At 31.7% G+C, this 17,078-nt stretch overlaps 2 protein-coding genes across 3 annotated transcripts; one reads left to right on the top strand and one right to left on the bottom strand.

The window, feature by feature from the left end:
- Positions 1–7,629: 7,629 nt before the first annotated feature.
- Positions 7,630–10,896, top strand: LOC11414733 (probable LRR receptor-like serine/threonine-protein kinase At1g14390). The gene is made up of 7 exons (XM_003613558.4): positions 7,630–8,828; positions 8,956–9,092; positions 9,391–9,634; positions 9,823–10,019; positions 10,123–10,175; positions 10,270–10,381; positions 10,496–10,896. Exons 1-7 carry the CDS (start codon positions 7,748–7,750, stop codon positions 10,721–10,723), a joined length of 2,052 nt encoding a protein of 683 aa, XP_003613606.2. The 5' UTR covers positions 7,630–7,747; the 3' UTR covers positions 10,724–10,896.
- Positions 10,897–11,208: 312 nt separating this feature from the next.
- Positions 11,209–16,975, bottom strand: LOC11414732 (uncharacterized). Of its 2 annotated transcripts, none has more exons than XM_024785190.2 (9): positions 16,839–16,975; positions 16,705–16,763; positions 16,418–16,504; positions 16,099–16,170; positions 15,476–15,535; positions 14,286–14,363; positions 12,058–12,129; positions 11,665–11,748; positions 11,209–11,483 (listed from the first exon to the last, which is right to left on the bottom strand). In XM_024785190.2, exons 1-9 carry the CDS (start codon positions 16,969–16,971, stop codon positions 11,430–11,432), a joined length of 699 nt encoding a protein of 232 aa, XP_024640958.1. In that variant the 5' UTR covers positions 16,972–16,975; the 3' UTR covers positions 11,209–11,429. The 2 variants fall into 2 exon arrangements, with proteins under 2 accessions (XP_024640958.1, XP_003613605.2); XM_003613557.4 differs by having other exon boundaries at positions 16,418–16,510; positions 16,839–16,974.
- Between the last annotated feature and the right edge of the window lie 103 nt (positions 16,976–17,078).

Genomic DNA, 17,078 nt, shown 5'->3' with positions numbered 1-17,078 from the left:
AGTGAGTGGATAACTATAAAAATGAAATTTTTTTAGTTTATAATAATGACCAAGTAATGTAAGTGATAATACTTTTTTACGACACTCATTATTATTTTCCTGTCTTTAAATTGTCATTGAATGTATCAATAGACCATCGTTGAACTCTGTCAATTTTTATTTTTTTTTGTCAAGTAGCCTAGTGGATAGAGCTCACGCAATTGAATGTGGAGAAGTGGGGTGTCCGGAGTTCGAACTCCAACCTGCCTATAATATACAATATCTCTACCAACTGAGCTAAGCTCACGGGGATACGGTCAATTATCTTTAAGCCTAGCAAAATGCTGATATTGTTAAGTTAGATATTTATGTCATATCTTTTATTTAACCGTAAAATTTGTTAATAATCAAGTATTTACAAATGTCGAACAGATATCGGCAAGACATAAATAACAAAGTAAAGAGCATTGTATATGGATGGAACATCCAAAAGAAAACGCATACACCTTGTATATCTAAAATCCAAATGAAAACAACATTCAACCTAGTACTTCCATCAAAATCAATCAAAAGTAACCTCCAAAATCATATCCAACACTAAAGTCAAAGTCAAACCCCCACACATTGAGCCATATCCTCGGGTAGCACTTGGGTGACATAGAGTTGGGTGACATTGGTGACATTGACCAATCACAATGTCACAATGCTTGTGAAAGAGAGAGAAACACAAGCATTGTGGCATTGTGATTGGCCAATGTCACCCAACTCTATGTCACCCAAGTATTTTCCCATATCCTCAAACTTCATCACGAATGACCTCAGAAACATGTTCCAAACAAATATACTCCATGGTGCCATTTAATTTGGGAAAGACTAGTTTTTTCCCATCATGGGAAAGTAAGTTTTAACCATTAGATCTAATGAAGAATACACTCTTATCATACTCCCTCAACACTCAATTTTTCTCCCTCCCTCTTCAACCACACAAACATCAACCAAATTTCTCACTTTCTCTCTCTACGTCCTCCTCCTCTCCTCTCTCTCGGAACAGTACCATCATAACCACCACCACCACCATATTTAACACCTAGATCTCCCTCACTTTCTCTATATTTTGTGATAATTTTGGATTTTTTTTTAAATTTCTTATTTTTCATATTTCTAAATATCATATTTCTATTACAGTTTATAATAACATATTTGAATATGTGAAAAACTAATACAGGCTAAAAAGTTTAACTTATCAAAAAAGTTAACATTTTTATAATCTTATCTCGAAAAAAAATTAATATAATAATAATGATAGAAATATTATTAGCATTTATTTAAGTATGTTGGTCATGTATCATTTATAATCTTATGTATGTTGTACACGTCTAAAGCATCACCTAGTAAAGTTGATGAATAACGTATAAGAGGTTCGTTAAAAGTAACAAGATGATATGAATGGTTAGCTCTCATCTTAGTAAGAGATATCAGCACAAGAATTTCCCTCTTGAAGAATATGATTTATAAAAATAGAACAATCATTAGCAAGATACACACGAATGAGTTATAGGAGATTTGCATAACGGTGGAGCCTTGTTGTAGTCTCATTCATTACTAACTGCACTACATGAAGAGAGTCAGAGTAACATATGAGGTTTCTATATCATGCATCCCAACAAAAATTTATACTGGTCAATAGAGCTTGAATTTCAGCATGTAGGATATTTGAGATCCCTACACTACCAAAGAAACCAAGTTGAAAATTTTCATCATGTTTAAAAATTAGACCACCATAACCTACCTTTCTTGAATTTGTCAACGCGCTTCTATCAACATTGAGAACCATGATGTCCTCATCCCTATATTGCCAACTCACCATCCTTGAAGTATGAACATGAGTATCCGAGAAGTTAGTATCAAAGCCTAGTGAGCAAGATGATACTGGGAAAAAAATAGTGTAACATGGTTTATTTGGTTTGTGTAAAAAAAAAAAACAATTAGGGGAAATTGGTGTGATTTAAGAAAAATCTTAGAAGAATTTAGTACAACATAACTTACGGTCAACTTATTCAAATAAATTAAATAATACCTTTTTTTAAGAATCAAAAGTGTTGAAAAAAAAAATCCTTCATATAAAAAAATTATTGACTAACTTTTAAATGTATTACTCATTCGTCTCCGTCAGCATAGCTTAGTTGGTAGGGACATGCATTGTTTTATGTAGGGATCGGGGTTTGAATCTCAAACACCCCACTTATTCACCTTGAAAAAGAATAATTATAGCCACTAGACTTACTTGACAAAAAAAAAAAGAAACGTTACTCCTTCCGTCTTTATTATATATAAGCACACATTTCGCATAAAATTTGTCTCTAAATATAAGTTCCCTTTTAATTACTAAATGCATTTATTATTATTTTTCTAAACATACCTCTAATTAATATTACTAAATTGTCTTAAAATATTAAAATTCAAATTTAACACACATACAAATAAATAACAGTTTGATAATATTAACAAACAAATTAGACACATTAATTATACTAACAATTTTTGTTAAAAAATGTGAAAAAGGCTAAGGGTGTTTATACTAGGTGCATTTATTTTTTTCCAAACTTGCATTGAAATATCAAAAGTCAAATTAAATATATATACAAACAAATTACTTCTATAATTTAGTAAAATTCACACACAAATTAGATGAATTAACTATACTACCAACTTTTTTTAATATGGGTAAAATTAGTCAAAAAAAAAACTTATAATAAGCGATCGAGTGAGTAGATGTTAATTTTCAAGGTGTTTTATTTGATCTTAGTGTTAATTTTTATGTATTTTGTTTTTTGTTTAAATGTGTCATTGATCCCTGCACTTTCATCAGATTTTGGCATTGGTCCCTGCACTTTTTTTTGTTTGGCATTGGTCCCTGCACTTTGTAAAAATATTGGTATTGATCCCTCTGTTAACTTTCTGTTAAAAAAAAAAGAACACAAAACCAACGAAGTGCCACGTGGCCCAATCATTTCACGCCACGCGGCACCAATATCAATATTTTTACAAAGTGCAGGGATCAATACCAATAGTTTTGTGTTTTTTTTAACAGAAAGTTAATAGAAGAACCAATACCAATATTTTTATAAAGTGAAGGGACCAATTCCAAACAAAAAAAAGTGTAGGGACCAATGTCAAAATCTGATAAAAGTGTAAAGACTAAAAGCATATTTAAACCTTTATTTTTTTATTAAAAAATTTGTATGAAGCATTGCGCTTAATAAAATACTACCGTCAAACATCAAGGCCACAATTCAGTCAACAACCACAAAAACACATAACATTTAATAGTAATACCAACAGGTTGTAACCTCTAAGCATCATTTTAGGCATATCAATGGACATTGAGCCAAACAATAGCAAGGGAATGTCCATCCTATTGATTACCATGCGGCGTTCTTATCTTTCCTAGGCAAACATGTAAACTCCTGAGGACCGGTTTGCATTAAAGCCAGAGGTAGGTATGTGGAGTCGGTCCGTTCTGTTTAACTCGTCTTAGATGAACTATCATGTTAATTAAGACTCTGAGTTGGTTCGAATCCCCTCTCTATGTTGGTCTGTGGTTAAATCTGCAAACAACAACAAAATAAATAAAGTAAAGAAAAAAAAATTGGTATTATAAAATACATTTTTTAAAATTAAAAAAAAAAAACCGAAAAAACTAATGTTGTAGCTTGTAAGTTGTAACTATCAAGTAAAAAAAGTGTCACTAATGATAAATAAAAAGAATAATTCAATAGTTCATTTATAGTGGACAAATAGTGGGCAATGCTTAAAAATAATTTTATGTTTACAAAACTTATTTTTTCAGATGTTTATAAAGATTATGCTTACACAAAAAAAAATAAAAAATCCAATTTTGTTGCTTATTATGGATAAGGTGAAAATCTGTTCTTATTGATAGCTCAAAACTTTGTTGTATTAAGGTTTGGTGTATTTTTGTTTTTCCTGCAGCGGTTGTTGGATCGGGGTAACAGACTGGTGTTCCATTGTGCATCTTCTGTTTGGATAAGGTTTCATATATCACACTAATAAAATAATAAATAAGTATTAGAATATATGTTTTCGGTTTGATTTGGTTTAAAAAACAATTCAAAATATGAGTTGATAATATTTAATTTTGTACGATTTTTATTTTTTCATCATCAATTTGCAATTTTAATTTGAGTCATTTTAGATATGAACACCCATTTTTTATGTGGATGTTGATTTGCTTTTTGGACCGTTGATCGAACCATTAAACTTAGATGTATAGACAGTAGCGGATCTCCTTGAAGACCTGTAGGTATCATTGCACCCTCAGTTTTTATATAAATATCATATTAGACATGACGTTTTAAGTAAGAGGAATGATATTTTGACATCCAATTTTCAACAACTTTTGTGACAACTCTCTTTTATACTCTCATTATACTTTTATTCTCTCTCTTTCTTTTATTCTCTCTATTGTTATCATCCAATAAGAATAGAGGAAAAATGTTGTCCCTAAAAGTTGTTGAAAATTAGATGTCAAAATATCATTCCTTTTAAGTAATACGTTGTGTTGCAGTAGTTATGTGTTCTCTCAATCCATTATATGTTTCGAGTTCGATCCATTTGACACCCTCCTTTTTATAATTTTTCATATTTTATTCAAAAAAATGGTCCTTGTGAATTTGAACCAGCATCCTCCATGTTACAATCAAGCAATTGTACGACTACACCAGTTTACTATACTATATATTTTTTGAAACCGTTTAATATATATTCAACAAATATTTGGCACCTCCGATTTTTTTTTTTTTAAGATCGGCCACTGTGTATAGAACAAGCATTAAACAATCTTAAGCAACAACAACATATTTAGATATAATCTAGGACATTATGTGAAGAAAATTCACAATCAATGCAAGAACAACAAGATAAAGAGAGTATAGTGTATGGAACAACAAACAAAAAATTTGTTACCCTTAGCCTCTGAGTTCTTAAAAGTCCTCTCATTTGATTTCACGAGACAACACAAAAAAAATGACAAATCTTGCCTTTTATACACTTAAAAAGTTGGAAAAATGAATCTCTAAGACCATCTTCAACGTTTTAAACATTTAAGACCTGATACATATTAGGTATCTCATTGAAGAGAAACTTTTTCACGGTCTTATAATACTTAGGATCTCACTTAAGACCCCAAATTTTAAACGAGACCCCGTACATATTGCACAACCGCGTGCATGGGAGAAAGTACAACATAAGTTTTCAAGCTTTCAACATGAGAAATTGTGGTTTTTAAGGCATATCTGAACATCGAACAAATAGAAATTGTGGTTGAATTGAAATATCAAAATATAACTAAATTTCTTATCTGGGGCCAGACAGGAATTGGTACACTGAACTTCAATCTTTTATAACAGACTACTATGTTGTTGCAGCAACCATTACTATACAGGGATTAAAATTGAGATCGTGTATAAGAACATGATTTAGTTGAATGGGTGTAACTAATTCAAATCACATTAAAGAATCTGTATGCATTTCACCAATAATATGTGTAACAAGTGGCAACATGTTCAATGCCCTGACTTTTAGTAACACATCAATCACCGACACAAAACCTACAGTCGATCACCATATTCCAATCCAAATTATGATGGTGACTATAATGCCCTGATATCATATGTACTAGGTAATTTTTTTTTTCCTTCTAAAAGCTACTATTTTTTGAGTATGTGGTTATATTTTGGTAAAAATTTATGATTCTCCCCTAAAAAACAGTTAAATATGTTTTTAATCCCTATAAAATTGAAATATTTTAAGTTTAGTCCTTACTTAATTTTAATTTTAATAGTTCTTTTAGTCCCTAAAAAAATATGCACTCAATATTAGTACCTGTTCAATTTAAATTTGTTTAATTTATGTTTAAAGTCTTACGTTTTTTAACAATATTTTGTAGACGTGTTAAGAACATTACTAAAAGTTCCTCCGCAAAAAATTATCGCAAAATTTGATTTTTATGTCCAGATTTTATTACTTTTATGTTTTTTTTTTTGGTCAAGTAGTCTAATGGCTAGAGAAATTCACATTAAAGATAAATAAGTGACAGTTAAATAAGAACAAAAAATTTCTCCAAAAGAGACGCTTGAAAAGAAACTGAGGGAGTAGTTCAATTAATAAAGAATTGACTCAGTAATTTAAAAAAAAAAAAATGTGAGTTTAACTCCTGTTGTTATTGATGTGAGAGTCAAATTATGAGTATCTTAGTTAATGCGCTTATATACCTCGAGGCCTGTCTTGACTAGCCTTCAAGATTCAATTCACATGAGAGTTTGGCTGCCCTAACAAGTGCACAATTAAAAAAAATAATACAGAAACTAAATAACTATTTCTCACCACTTGTTAGACCAATCATGAAAAAGTATAACTTTTCTAGGTTTATTTGAGAGTTAGGCTGAGAGACTAGCTTGAGTAAAAAATATGCAAAAAGGTGAATTTATTTGAATAAGAAGAATAGATGAGACTCCTCACTTTGCATATGAATTTATTTTTCTCCAAAGAACAATTATCCTCTACATTTGGGAAACACGCAAAATATTTATGAAATGAAAAAAATTTCAAAGACTTTTCTTCCCCTTTCATAAAACTACTCTATAAAGACACGGTTTTACAAACTATCATTATTGAGCTATCAGATATCAACTCAATGATAAGTAAGTGTCGTATTTAACGAGAGACGGTTTTAAAAGCTACCGTATTATAATTTTTTAAAGTGTCATATTATAATTTTTTAAGTAAATTACGATTGAAAATCTATTAAATTAATATATTTTGTAACTAAATAAATCACATACTCATCAATGGTTGTTGAGTCTAGTGGAAGGGGTTAAAACTCGTAGTATAGACAACCAATATTCGAATCTCTAAGGAAAGATACATACATTTAATATCTAACACATTTTAAATATAGTTTTCTTGAGCGAGAAATTTCTATATAGAGAGAGAGAAAGAAAAAAAAAAGTACGTTTCACCTTTGATATAGTGATTTTTGGCAAAACCTTCAATGTAGTTTTTAAATACAAGAATGTGATACCAAAAGCTAAAGAGATTAAATCTTATTTCCTTAAATTTTGTTTACACATATATTCAATCAAACTATATCGTAATTAAATCATGGAATTGGGCATCGTGAATGGATGTGGTTGAGAGGGGGAAACCACTTCTGATAATCGATCAATAGATTTTTCAACAGAGATCAGTTATTAGCAAAATTAGTGAATATTTCAAATAAAAAAAACATTATACCCTATATTTTTCTTCCACTAAACTAAATTAAACTCCTACCACTAAATTAACTCCTCTTGAACCATCATAATGCTATAAGTTATTCTTAAAATAACTCTACCATAATTTATACTACTATGATGAGATATAATTAAATAAATCGATAACTTTTTGTTGTTTACACTAAAAATAGAAAGAAATTGAATCTTAGCCAAAAGTCATTTCTTAAGTAGTCCACCTGTCCAAGATTCAACCAAACTTTATGTACATATTATCTTCAAATAAGTTGTTCCCTAACAACGGTCCAAAGTATACAGTTATAGATCAGTCCTTTAAAATCTGTTGCTTATGGACCCAAAAAATCATATTTGTCGTTTCTTTAAATGCACATTAATTTGAATGCATTTATATAGTGTACCTTAGCCTTTTTGAAACTCACTCACCATTCTTAATTTCTCTCTCTCATTCAGAAAATATGAAGAATTTCTTTGTTTCTTTATACTTTTTGTTTCCTACAATCTTTACAATTATTCTTGTGCTACTTACTCCAATTCCAAGTGCACAATTAACAAATAGTGAAACTAGAATTCTTCTTCAACTTCAAACACTTCTTGAATATCCTCAAGAATATCCACAACTTCTTCAAAACAATCTCACAAATTTCTGTAACATCTCTTCATCACCTTCTTTCAACATTGTCTGCACAAAGAATCATGTAACAGAATTAACAATCATTGGAAACAAAACAAGACCAGTTTCTTGGAAGTCAAGGAAAACTCTTTCTGAAAGATTTTCTATTGATTCTTTTTTTACTGTTGTGACAAAGCTTTCAAAGATGAAGGTTTTGTCATTGGTTTCACTTGGTTTGTGGGGTCCACTACCTTCCAAGATTAGTAGGTTTAAGTCACTTGAAGTTTTCAACATTTCATCAAATTTCTTGTATGGAAAAATTCCATCATCAGTTTCTTCAATGAAAAGTCTTAAGAGTCTTGTTTTGGCTGATAATTTTTTCAATGGAAGTGTTCCTAATCTCAAAAGATTAACCTCTCTTGAAGAGATTAATCTTGCTAACAACAAATTAGGACCTGGATTTCCTTCATTTCTGTTCTCTCTTCCTTTGATTCAGAAGCTAAACTTGGCTTCAAATCAATTTAATGGTTCATTTTCTATGAATATATCTTGTGGTTCTTCTCTAACATTTGTTGATATCTCAAACAATTCTCTAGAAGGAAAATTGCCATCATGCATTGATTCGACATTGTCGTTGAATCGAACAATAGTTTATTCTGGTAATTGTTTATCAGCAAGAAATGTCAGTGATCAACATTCATCTTCACATTGCAAGAATTCAACGGTGTTAGCCGCTAAGCCGAGATTTGAGAAGCCGAAAAAATCAATGATGCAGCTAGGAGTATTATTTGGTATTATTGGAGGTTTTGTTGGAATTGTAGGGCTTTTGATTCTACTCTTTCTGTTCATTTTGAGAAAGTCCAAAGCAGAAAGAGAAGATAGATCTGTTGATATTTCAAGAGAATCAAGACTAAATATTTATGCAAGTAAGGCCATAATTACATACACATAAACATTTCATATTGTAGTGCACAAGTTAAATTTAGATCATATTTTTCATTTCATATTAGTCCTTTGTTTATGCTATTAATTTGTGGTTCTTTGTGAAATTAGGGAGTAATGTTCCCCAGCTAATGAGGCTAACTACACTTGGATTACCACCATACAACATTTTCACAATAGAAGAAATTGGAGATGCAACCAACAACTTTGATCCATCAAATCTAATAGGAGAAGGATCACAAGGAGAGGTACAAGAATTTGAGTTTCATATCTAACAAATATTTTACCATTTTGATACTATGTCACTAGCTATAAAAAAGTTTACACCGTCGATAAATCATATCCAATAATATATATAACTTTATAAGTAGTTACGATTGAAGTCAATTGTTTTTAATAATCTGTCAATTATAATTCATTGACGGTGTAATTTTTTACACTGTCGGTTAAATAATATGTGCTTGTGGTTTTTTATGAGCTTCCTGCAATGAAATGGGGCCCACAGGAGTGAATTTGTAATGTCATTTTCTCTTGTTTTTTACACAGCTATTTAAAGGTTGGCTCAAAGATGGTTCAATGGTCATGGTTAATCTTGTAAAAGTAAAGCAGAAGAGTTTGATCAAAGTCAGTGATCAGAATTTGAAGGTGTTACCTTATTTAAGGCATAGACATTTGGTGAGTGTTTTAGGACACTGTGCTATTACTTATGAGGACCAACCCAAAATGACAAGCACAATATTCATTGTATTTGAGCATATCTCAAACATGTCATTGAGGATTCATCTTACAGGTAATAAACATTCTCATAAATACATATGTGCGACTTTAGAAATAGTTATGATTAAAGTCAAACGTTTTAATGATCTAACAACTATGATTGATCGACAGTGTAAAAAAACTTTATACTGACAGTGTATATAAATTATATCCAATATTTAAATGACTAAAAATATGTAACATGAAATTTCAATTCAACAGATAAGAGACAAAGGGAAATGCTGAAGTGGCAACAAAGAATGGCAATCATCATAGGCATTGCTAGAGGAATTCAATTCTTACATACAGGAGTTAATCCTGGCATATATGGAAACAACATAAAGATTGAGAACATTTTGTTGGACAATAATCTCAATCCAAAAGTTAGTGGATATAGCATTCCATTAATTCCATCCAAGGTTAGAAGAACAAATTATATGTAATTTCACTCATTCAGTACTTCATGTTTAAGTCTCTAACTCTAATCTATGATATTTTACTTTTCTTATTTTCATTTTTCAGAAAGGTTCTGACAGAAAACTTAAAGAACAAAATGCACACAATCATATTGGCAGGTAACTTTCATCTGAGAAAAGAGACATTCATTGCTAGTGTAAAATATTTTTACACTGATGTCTTATAAGAATATGATGTTATCCCAATGTGCAGCATCAATAGTGCAGAAAAGGAAGACATATATCAATTTGGTGTAATTCTACTTGAAGTTATCACTGGCAAACTAATTACATCTTCTATTGAAGTAGAGGTGCTGAAGTATGAGGTATACATGACATATCATTCTTACAAATCATAAGGTTCACTGATATACATGACATAGTAAATTACATGTTTGATTTGATTTACTTAACTTGAATTTTCTCATTATCATGTTCAGCTTGAGAGAGGTTTATCTGAAGTTGCATCACCGATCGCGTTAAAGAGCGCAATTGATCCTTCCCTCCATGGAACTTATACACATGAATCATTGAAGACTGCAGTTCAGCTCACCATCAATTGTCTCAACAAGGTTCCCGGTAATCGTCCTTCAATCGAAGATGTTATCTGGAATCTGCAGTATTCCGTGCAAGTTCAAGAGGCAAGGTCTAGCAAAACCTCAACATGATGTTATGTTATAACGATGAATGAAATAAATGAGAATTGGTGTGACAAAACAGGATTCTGCACAACATGGAAATTGTAACAATATAAACAGACACATTGTATATATAGTGCTACAAAACATAGTTGTTCTTTTAAATACTTATGCTGATTGAGTTATATTACTTTCTAAACCGACTTATTGGAGCTTTTGATTCAGAAAATTGATTTTACCCTCAAATTTTCTTTTGACGTTATATTACATGAAGTTTTCCTTTGTTTTTTTTCTTTTTCCGTTGACGTTAATTCAAAAGCTTTGTATTACTATTGACCCAAAAAAACTTGGATATGTTTGTTTTTAAGAATTTAGGGCTGTTTTTTAACGTAAAAAAACACTTAACAAACAAAATAAAAAGAAAAAATACAAAGTCAATTCTCAATTCTCGGTGGTACCGAAATGATAGTGTTTTTTTTTTTAGGATTTTAAGGTTTTTTGTTTTTTAACTAAAGTGGCATCGACAAAATTATCCTTTAATTTCAAGTGACTTACAATAATGTTTTTAAGTGTGTAAATTAACAAATCCAATATAGGAAAAATTATCCTTTAGAGTGCACTAATAAAAAATCTGGTGATTGAGATGTCATCCACTTGAATTATATATATTTACAACACCCTGACTAAAAATAAACTAAACGTCCTGCATAACTGTTGTTACATAGTCCAACTCAAATTACCACATGACAGAACTTTGACCTCCACCGGCTAGTATATTATCTTTCAGCTTCTGATCATAACATAAAAATATAGGTGAGAAATTATACACGTAGTACATAAAATTATTATTGATAGCAACAGATAGCAAATGATTATTGATAGTCCAAACCAAATATAATTTGCATATTCAGCAACAACAAATTATTATTGGATGACAAACAACAAAAGCTGCTGATAAATGTAATCTTCACCTGCATTTTCCCCCTTATTTCTGACATCAAGTCTATTCCATGTCCAGGGCGCTTAATAATCAATGTTGAACGATTTGTATTTATCTGTAACCAGACTATAAAATCAGTATATTCTTTACGAGGACAAAGAGAAGTACTAATCAAAGAACTAATTACTAATGTTTGCCATTAAAAAGAAAAGGATTATTGTCATGTGACAAATTCAACAGTGTTGTGTGCAGTGTTATAATGCGATGGAATCAAAGGCTTGCACAATAAGGAGAAATAAATTCATAGCTGAACAAAGCTGGATTTGGAGTTTGATATTCAAAAATATTTTGAACCAACAGATTGTGACATCCCTGCATTTTGTGGTGGATGGGGGGGTTGACACTTAATCAACCAGTTGGTTACCTGAGCATCAGCGGAATCAGCATCTTCAGCTCGACTATGTCCTCCACCGGCTCGTAGTCTTATTTCAGCTTTCTGATCATAAAATATGGGTGAGAAATCAAACAGAGTACATAGAATAACACAATCAGACAAACTTTCACTTGATTCAATTTACCGAATCAATAATAGTTACATTCTTTAAGCTCATAAAGGTTTCTTGCCCTCACCAACACACCAAAAAAGGAATGATCGTCCAAACAAAATATAATTTGTATGTTCAACAATACCATGTTTTTAAAGGATGACAAACAACAAAAGCCGCTGGTAAATTTAATCTCCACAGGTTAAAGCCTTTTCCATGTACAAACAAAACCCTAAAGATGTTCTATGATATGTATCTTCCTGTACCCGGACTATTATCACATCAATATTTTCTTTAGGCATAACAAAATTAACCATTTTCATCCCAAGACCAGCACTTCAATTTTTTATGCGTAACATACGTCAACAAAAAAAAATTATACAAAGATTTTCAAAATGAAGTAAACAAAAAAGTTGGCTACAAAATCACATGCCAGCTTCCGATTTTATGCAGGACACGAAAAAATACATGTATCCGACTCCGAATCTATTCTATTGATATTAAAGTTACTTTACAATAGTGACGACTCAGATATGGTAACTATGATGGTTAACTATCTATGGTTTAACCATCCAGCTGTGACTAACTCAAGATGGTCAATTAGTTAAAGGCAAACTAGTCAGTCAAGATCCTACACAGGATCAGGAAGGGATCATCTTGAATCGGGGGATCGTAACACGGATTGTAAGATCCTACCAATCTCACAAACTCGTATACAAATGCATTTAGTTTAGAACAATATAATTAAGTATAAAATTTAAATTACGTTCAAAATATTTGATAAAACTCTGATTGTGGATTATCATATTCATATAAAGTCACAGAAAATAATACAACAAAGTCCTGTGTAAGTGGGTTCAGTAATCCCTAATACTCCCCCAAAGCTCATATCTGGTGACTGTCAAGAAGAGAGAAGAAATCACATACTGAGCTTGGAAGTTAACCAAGGCAGTAGCAGAATAATTGAATGTGACTCTTATGTCTTCTGCATAAACAAGCATGTAAATGATGATAGAACTTTGCTACTAAGCGAGCCTTGTACTTAGTTTCTGAATCATTTGGGTTTTCTTCACACGAAATATACATTTGCAGCCTAATGGTACCTGTTTAGAGGGAGAGAGAGACAAGGCCCGTGTGGAATTTCTTTGAACTTTGAAGAGCCAAAATTCACATTTCATTGCTGCAAGCCATGTGGGGTTGGCCAAGGTTTGCTTGGTGGTTTATTAGGTTCCATGTGAGTAAGAAGAAGAGAATGGATGTGCATTGGCAGTGTTATGAACCTTTCTTTTGGTATAGAAAGTATTCCCAAAATCGGGCTGAAATGGATACACACGATAATGATTCTAACTAGAATAAAGATTGATCAGCAAAATTGAGAAAAGAAGAATTCTTTGAATATCTTTGTTATTATCAATTGAATGGGATAATAGGATTGAAACAAAATATACCAAAGGCATACAATGAAGATGATGCCTTGCACACAAGGCTAACCCCAAAGGAGCATTCTCCTTTCATACTAGAGCATTGTCTAGTCACTAAACCCTGTCCGGTTAGTACGGTTTCGGACGGTTTAAACCAGTTTTTACGGGCTTTTTCCGGTTTAACTGACTACCTGTTTTGTACAGATGTCCGGACCGGAAACAGCCCCGATTACTGGCCAGCCGGTTAAACAATCCGGTCTGTTCCTTTTTTAAACATTGGTTAGGAGTACCCGCTTAATATACTAGGGTACAGTATCTGATCACTACCACTGCAGCATTTATACAAAGAAACCTCTGTTTCTTTTCTAATTACTCACTGTCTCTTCTCTTTCTCTCAAATTCTCTTTCCTGTTCATATTCTATAGTACTTTGTATTTATTTTCTCAATATATATAATTCAAATGAAAAATAAAAATCATGCCAGACTACAAAATATTCTTCGTCATTAAAAACAGAAAATGAAAATAAAAAATGTTCTTGTGAATTAAACAAGAGGTTTCACACCCACACCAACAAACAACAGATAACGAATGATAGTTTAAACCAAATATAATTTGCATATTCATAAACAAGAAATTATTACTGGATGACAAACAACAAAAGCTTCTGATAAATATAATCTTCACCTGTATTTTCCCCCTTTTTTCTGGCATCAACTCATGTACAGGGTTCTTGATAACCCTTGTTGAATGATTTGTATTGTCCTGTAACCAGAATATTAAATCAGTATTTTCTTTAGGTACAACAGAATTAACCATTTTCATACCAAAACCTTCCGTGCATACATATTATTTTAGTAAAAGGGCAACCCGGTGCACTAAAGCTCCCGCATACGCAGGGTCCGGGAAGGGGTCCCACCATTTGGTGTATTGTACATACATATTATTTTAGTATTTGAATTTTTTATGCCATGTTGTAATTCAATGTGTAACAAAAATTAAACAATATAATTCAAATAAAGAGAAAAAAAGAGTTGATTGCAATACATGCTATTTTCAAATTTTTAATAGGGACATGAAAAGCATACCTACTTCCAAATCTATGTGGCTTATCGAGTATAGGAGGAATTTGAGAGAAAATTGAGTTGGCATTTCCTACATATTCTAATGAAAATGAAAAGTTACTATATAACATTGATGACTCTCAGATATGGTTATAGTGATTAACTATCTAATTAGGGTTTAACCATCCAACTGTAACTAATTGATTATGGCTCAGTTAATTACAATTTACAAGTATAACTAAACCACGTACGAAAAAATAATACAGAGTAGTCCTGTGCCGGTAGATTCAGTAAACCCAAGTACTTATACTATGATACAGGCAACCTTTCATCTTAACATAGATAATTATACATGAAAGAACGACTGAGATAGAAAAAGGTAGCATGTATTCATAATTGTTTGCAACCTTAATGTCATGAGCACAAACTTAATATACAGCATGCAGTATCTGATCACTGCCACTGCAGCAATTATATCAGTTAGTTATTAGTTGGATTCTGATATAGAAGTTAGTTAGTTGTCACAGATTCAGTTATCGTAATTAAACTATTGTCTTTAAATAGAGATCATAATTCATAAGTTTACAGAAAACCCCTGTTTTCTCTCTCATTGTCTTTTTTGGTCAATCTTTATTTCCTGTTAACATTCTATAATACTTCATATTTATTTATTTTCTAAGAACTAGATAGACATTATAGTTCAAATGAAAATTAAAAATAATGTCAAACTCCAAAATATCCATCTTGATTGTTAAATACTAGCAAGATAACCCTGTTAACAATTAACCAGCAAATGCATGCAAAAAAACATACCAATCTTTTCACTTTTTGTTGTGAGTTACTCATAGCAATAACACTTTGAACTCCAGAAACCTGTGTAGGAGTATCACCATGTTAACCACATAGTATTTCTTCTTTCCTACCCATCATGTTTATAAATTGTAATGTCATAGAAAAATTACACTTTCAATTCCATTATCCAGGACAGGAACACAGTTCAATTTGAACAAGCTAACTAGTGTAGCCAAGTAACTTGTAAAATAATAGGCATCTGTGGTGATTTTCTGAACTACAATATTTATAAACTGTGTTAACCTCAATGAATAAAGCAGTAAAACGATGAGCAGTATTATTATAGTAAATAAGCCAAGCCTTACAAATTACAAAGTTTAAACATCTCAAATTTAGATATAAAAAATGAATTCTCTGTGATTTGATTTAAAGGATTGGACGTCAGTTATACAAAAAGGATAGCTGCAAGTTTAAAAAACTAAAAATCTGAATTTGTTGCATAGAATGAATAAACTTGTGCACTAGTTATAAGGTAGAAAGAATAAATGGCAAGGAATAGTAAGGATAGAGACAAAGCAACTGGTCTGCACGATACGGTTATAAGACATTGACACCCCTACATTTGCGGGAGGGGGTTTTGTTACCTGAGCATCAGTGGAATCGGTATCTTCACCTTTAGGTGGATCCCCAGAATTCATCGATCCTTTCAACGGCAACTGCAACGAAATTATATAATGCAGAATGTAACACCGTCAGAGTTCAGAAACCTCTCATCCAGATGTAAAAAGTAATGTATTAATTTAGGTTTAGTTTGAGATGTTCACACCAAAATTGTGGTCACAAATACAGAGGATGAGATGAAAAATAAATAAATCCAAATAATCCTCATCATCAATATCGTCACGCACAATTATCACTGGCCAATACACATTCAACACAATTTTAAACCGGTTTGTTTGTTACCTTAGCATCAGTAGAATCAGCATCTTCTTCTTCTTCTTCTTCTTCACCACCCTCAGCCTGATCCACGGACTTGGGCGATCCATTCAACTGAAACTACAGAGAAATTAATATAACAGGTGTCAATAACCCAAATTTAAAAAAGTAAAATCCTAAATTTTACGAAGAAAACACATAAACGACTTAGATAGGTTTAATTAGAGACGATGACTCCAAACTTGAAACCCTAATTAATAATCAGCATCATGCACAAATTAAACTTGTTTTCAAAAATAAACATGCATATGTACCTGTAGGTGGCGGATAACATTGGAGAATGTGCCGTAACAGTAAAGGATGACGACGATACCTAAAGGAACGATGCGGAATCAGATAATGAGAACAACAAAATCTCGTTTAGAGAGAGAGAGAGAGAAGGAAGCACCTATTCCATTTACGATGACCAACTCCGAAATTTTGGCTCCACTTATCGTCATGGCGCGAAACGATGTGTGTTTGTTAAGGAAAGAGAGAAAAGAAAAATACTTTTTGAGTGTCTTCTTCGAGTATTGGTGCATTCTTTTTATCATAAATGTAAAATAGAATATATTGAATTGGAAATTGTGAATGTAGTACTCCCTCCGTCTCTTAATAGATGACTTAGTTGACAATATATATATTTTTG

Source organism: Medicago truncatula, chromosome 5, assembly GCF_003473485.1.
Source record: "Medicago truncatula cultivar Jemalong A17 chromosome 5, MtrunA17r5.0-ANR, whole genome shotgun sequence".
NCBI lineage: Eukaryota > Viridiplantae > Streptophyta > Magnoliopsida > Fabales > Fabaceae > Medicago > Medicago truncatula.
The sequence above is the reverse complement of the archived record's forward strand: the minus strand, read 5'-3'. Positions and strand labels throughout refer to the sequence as shown.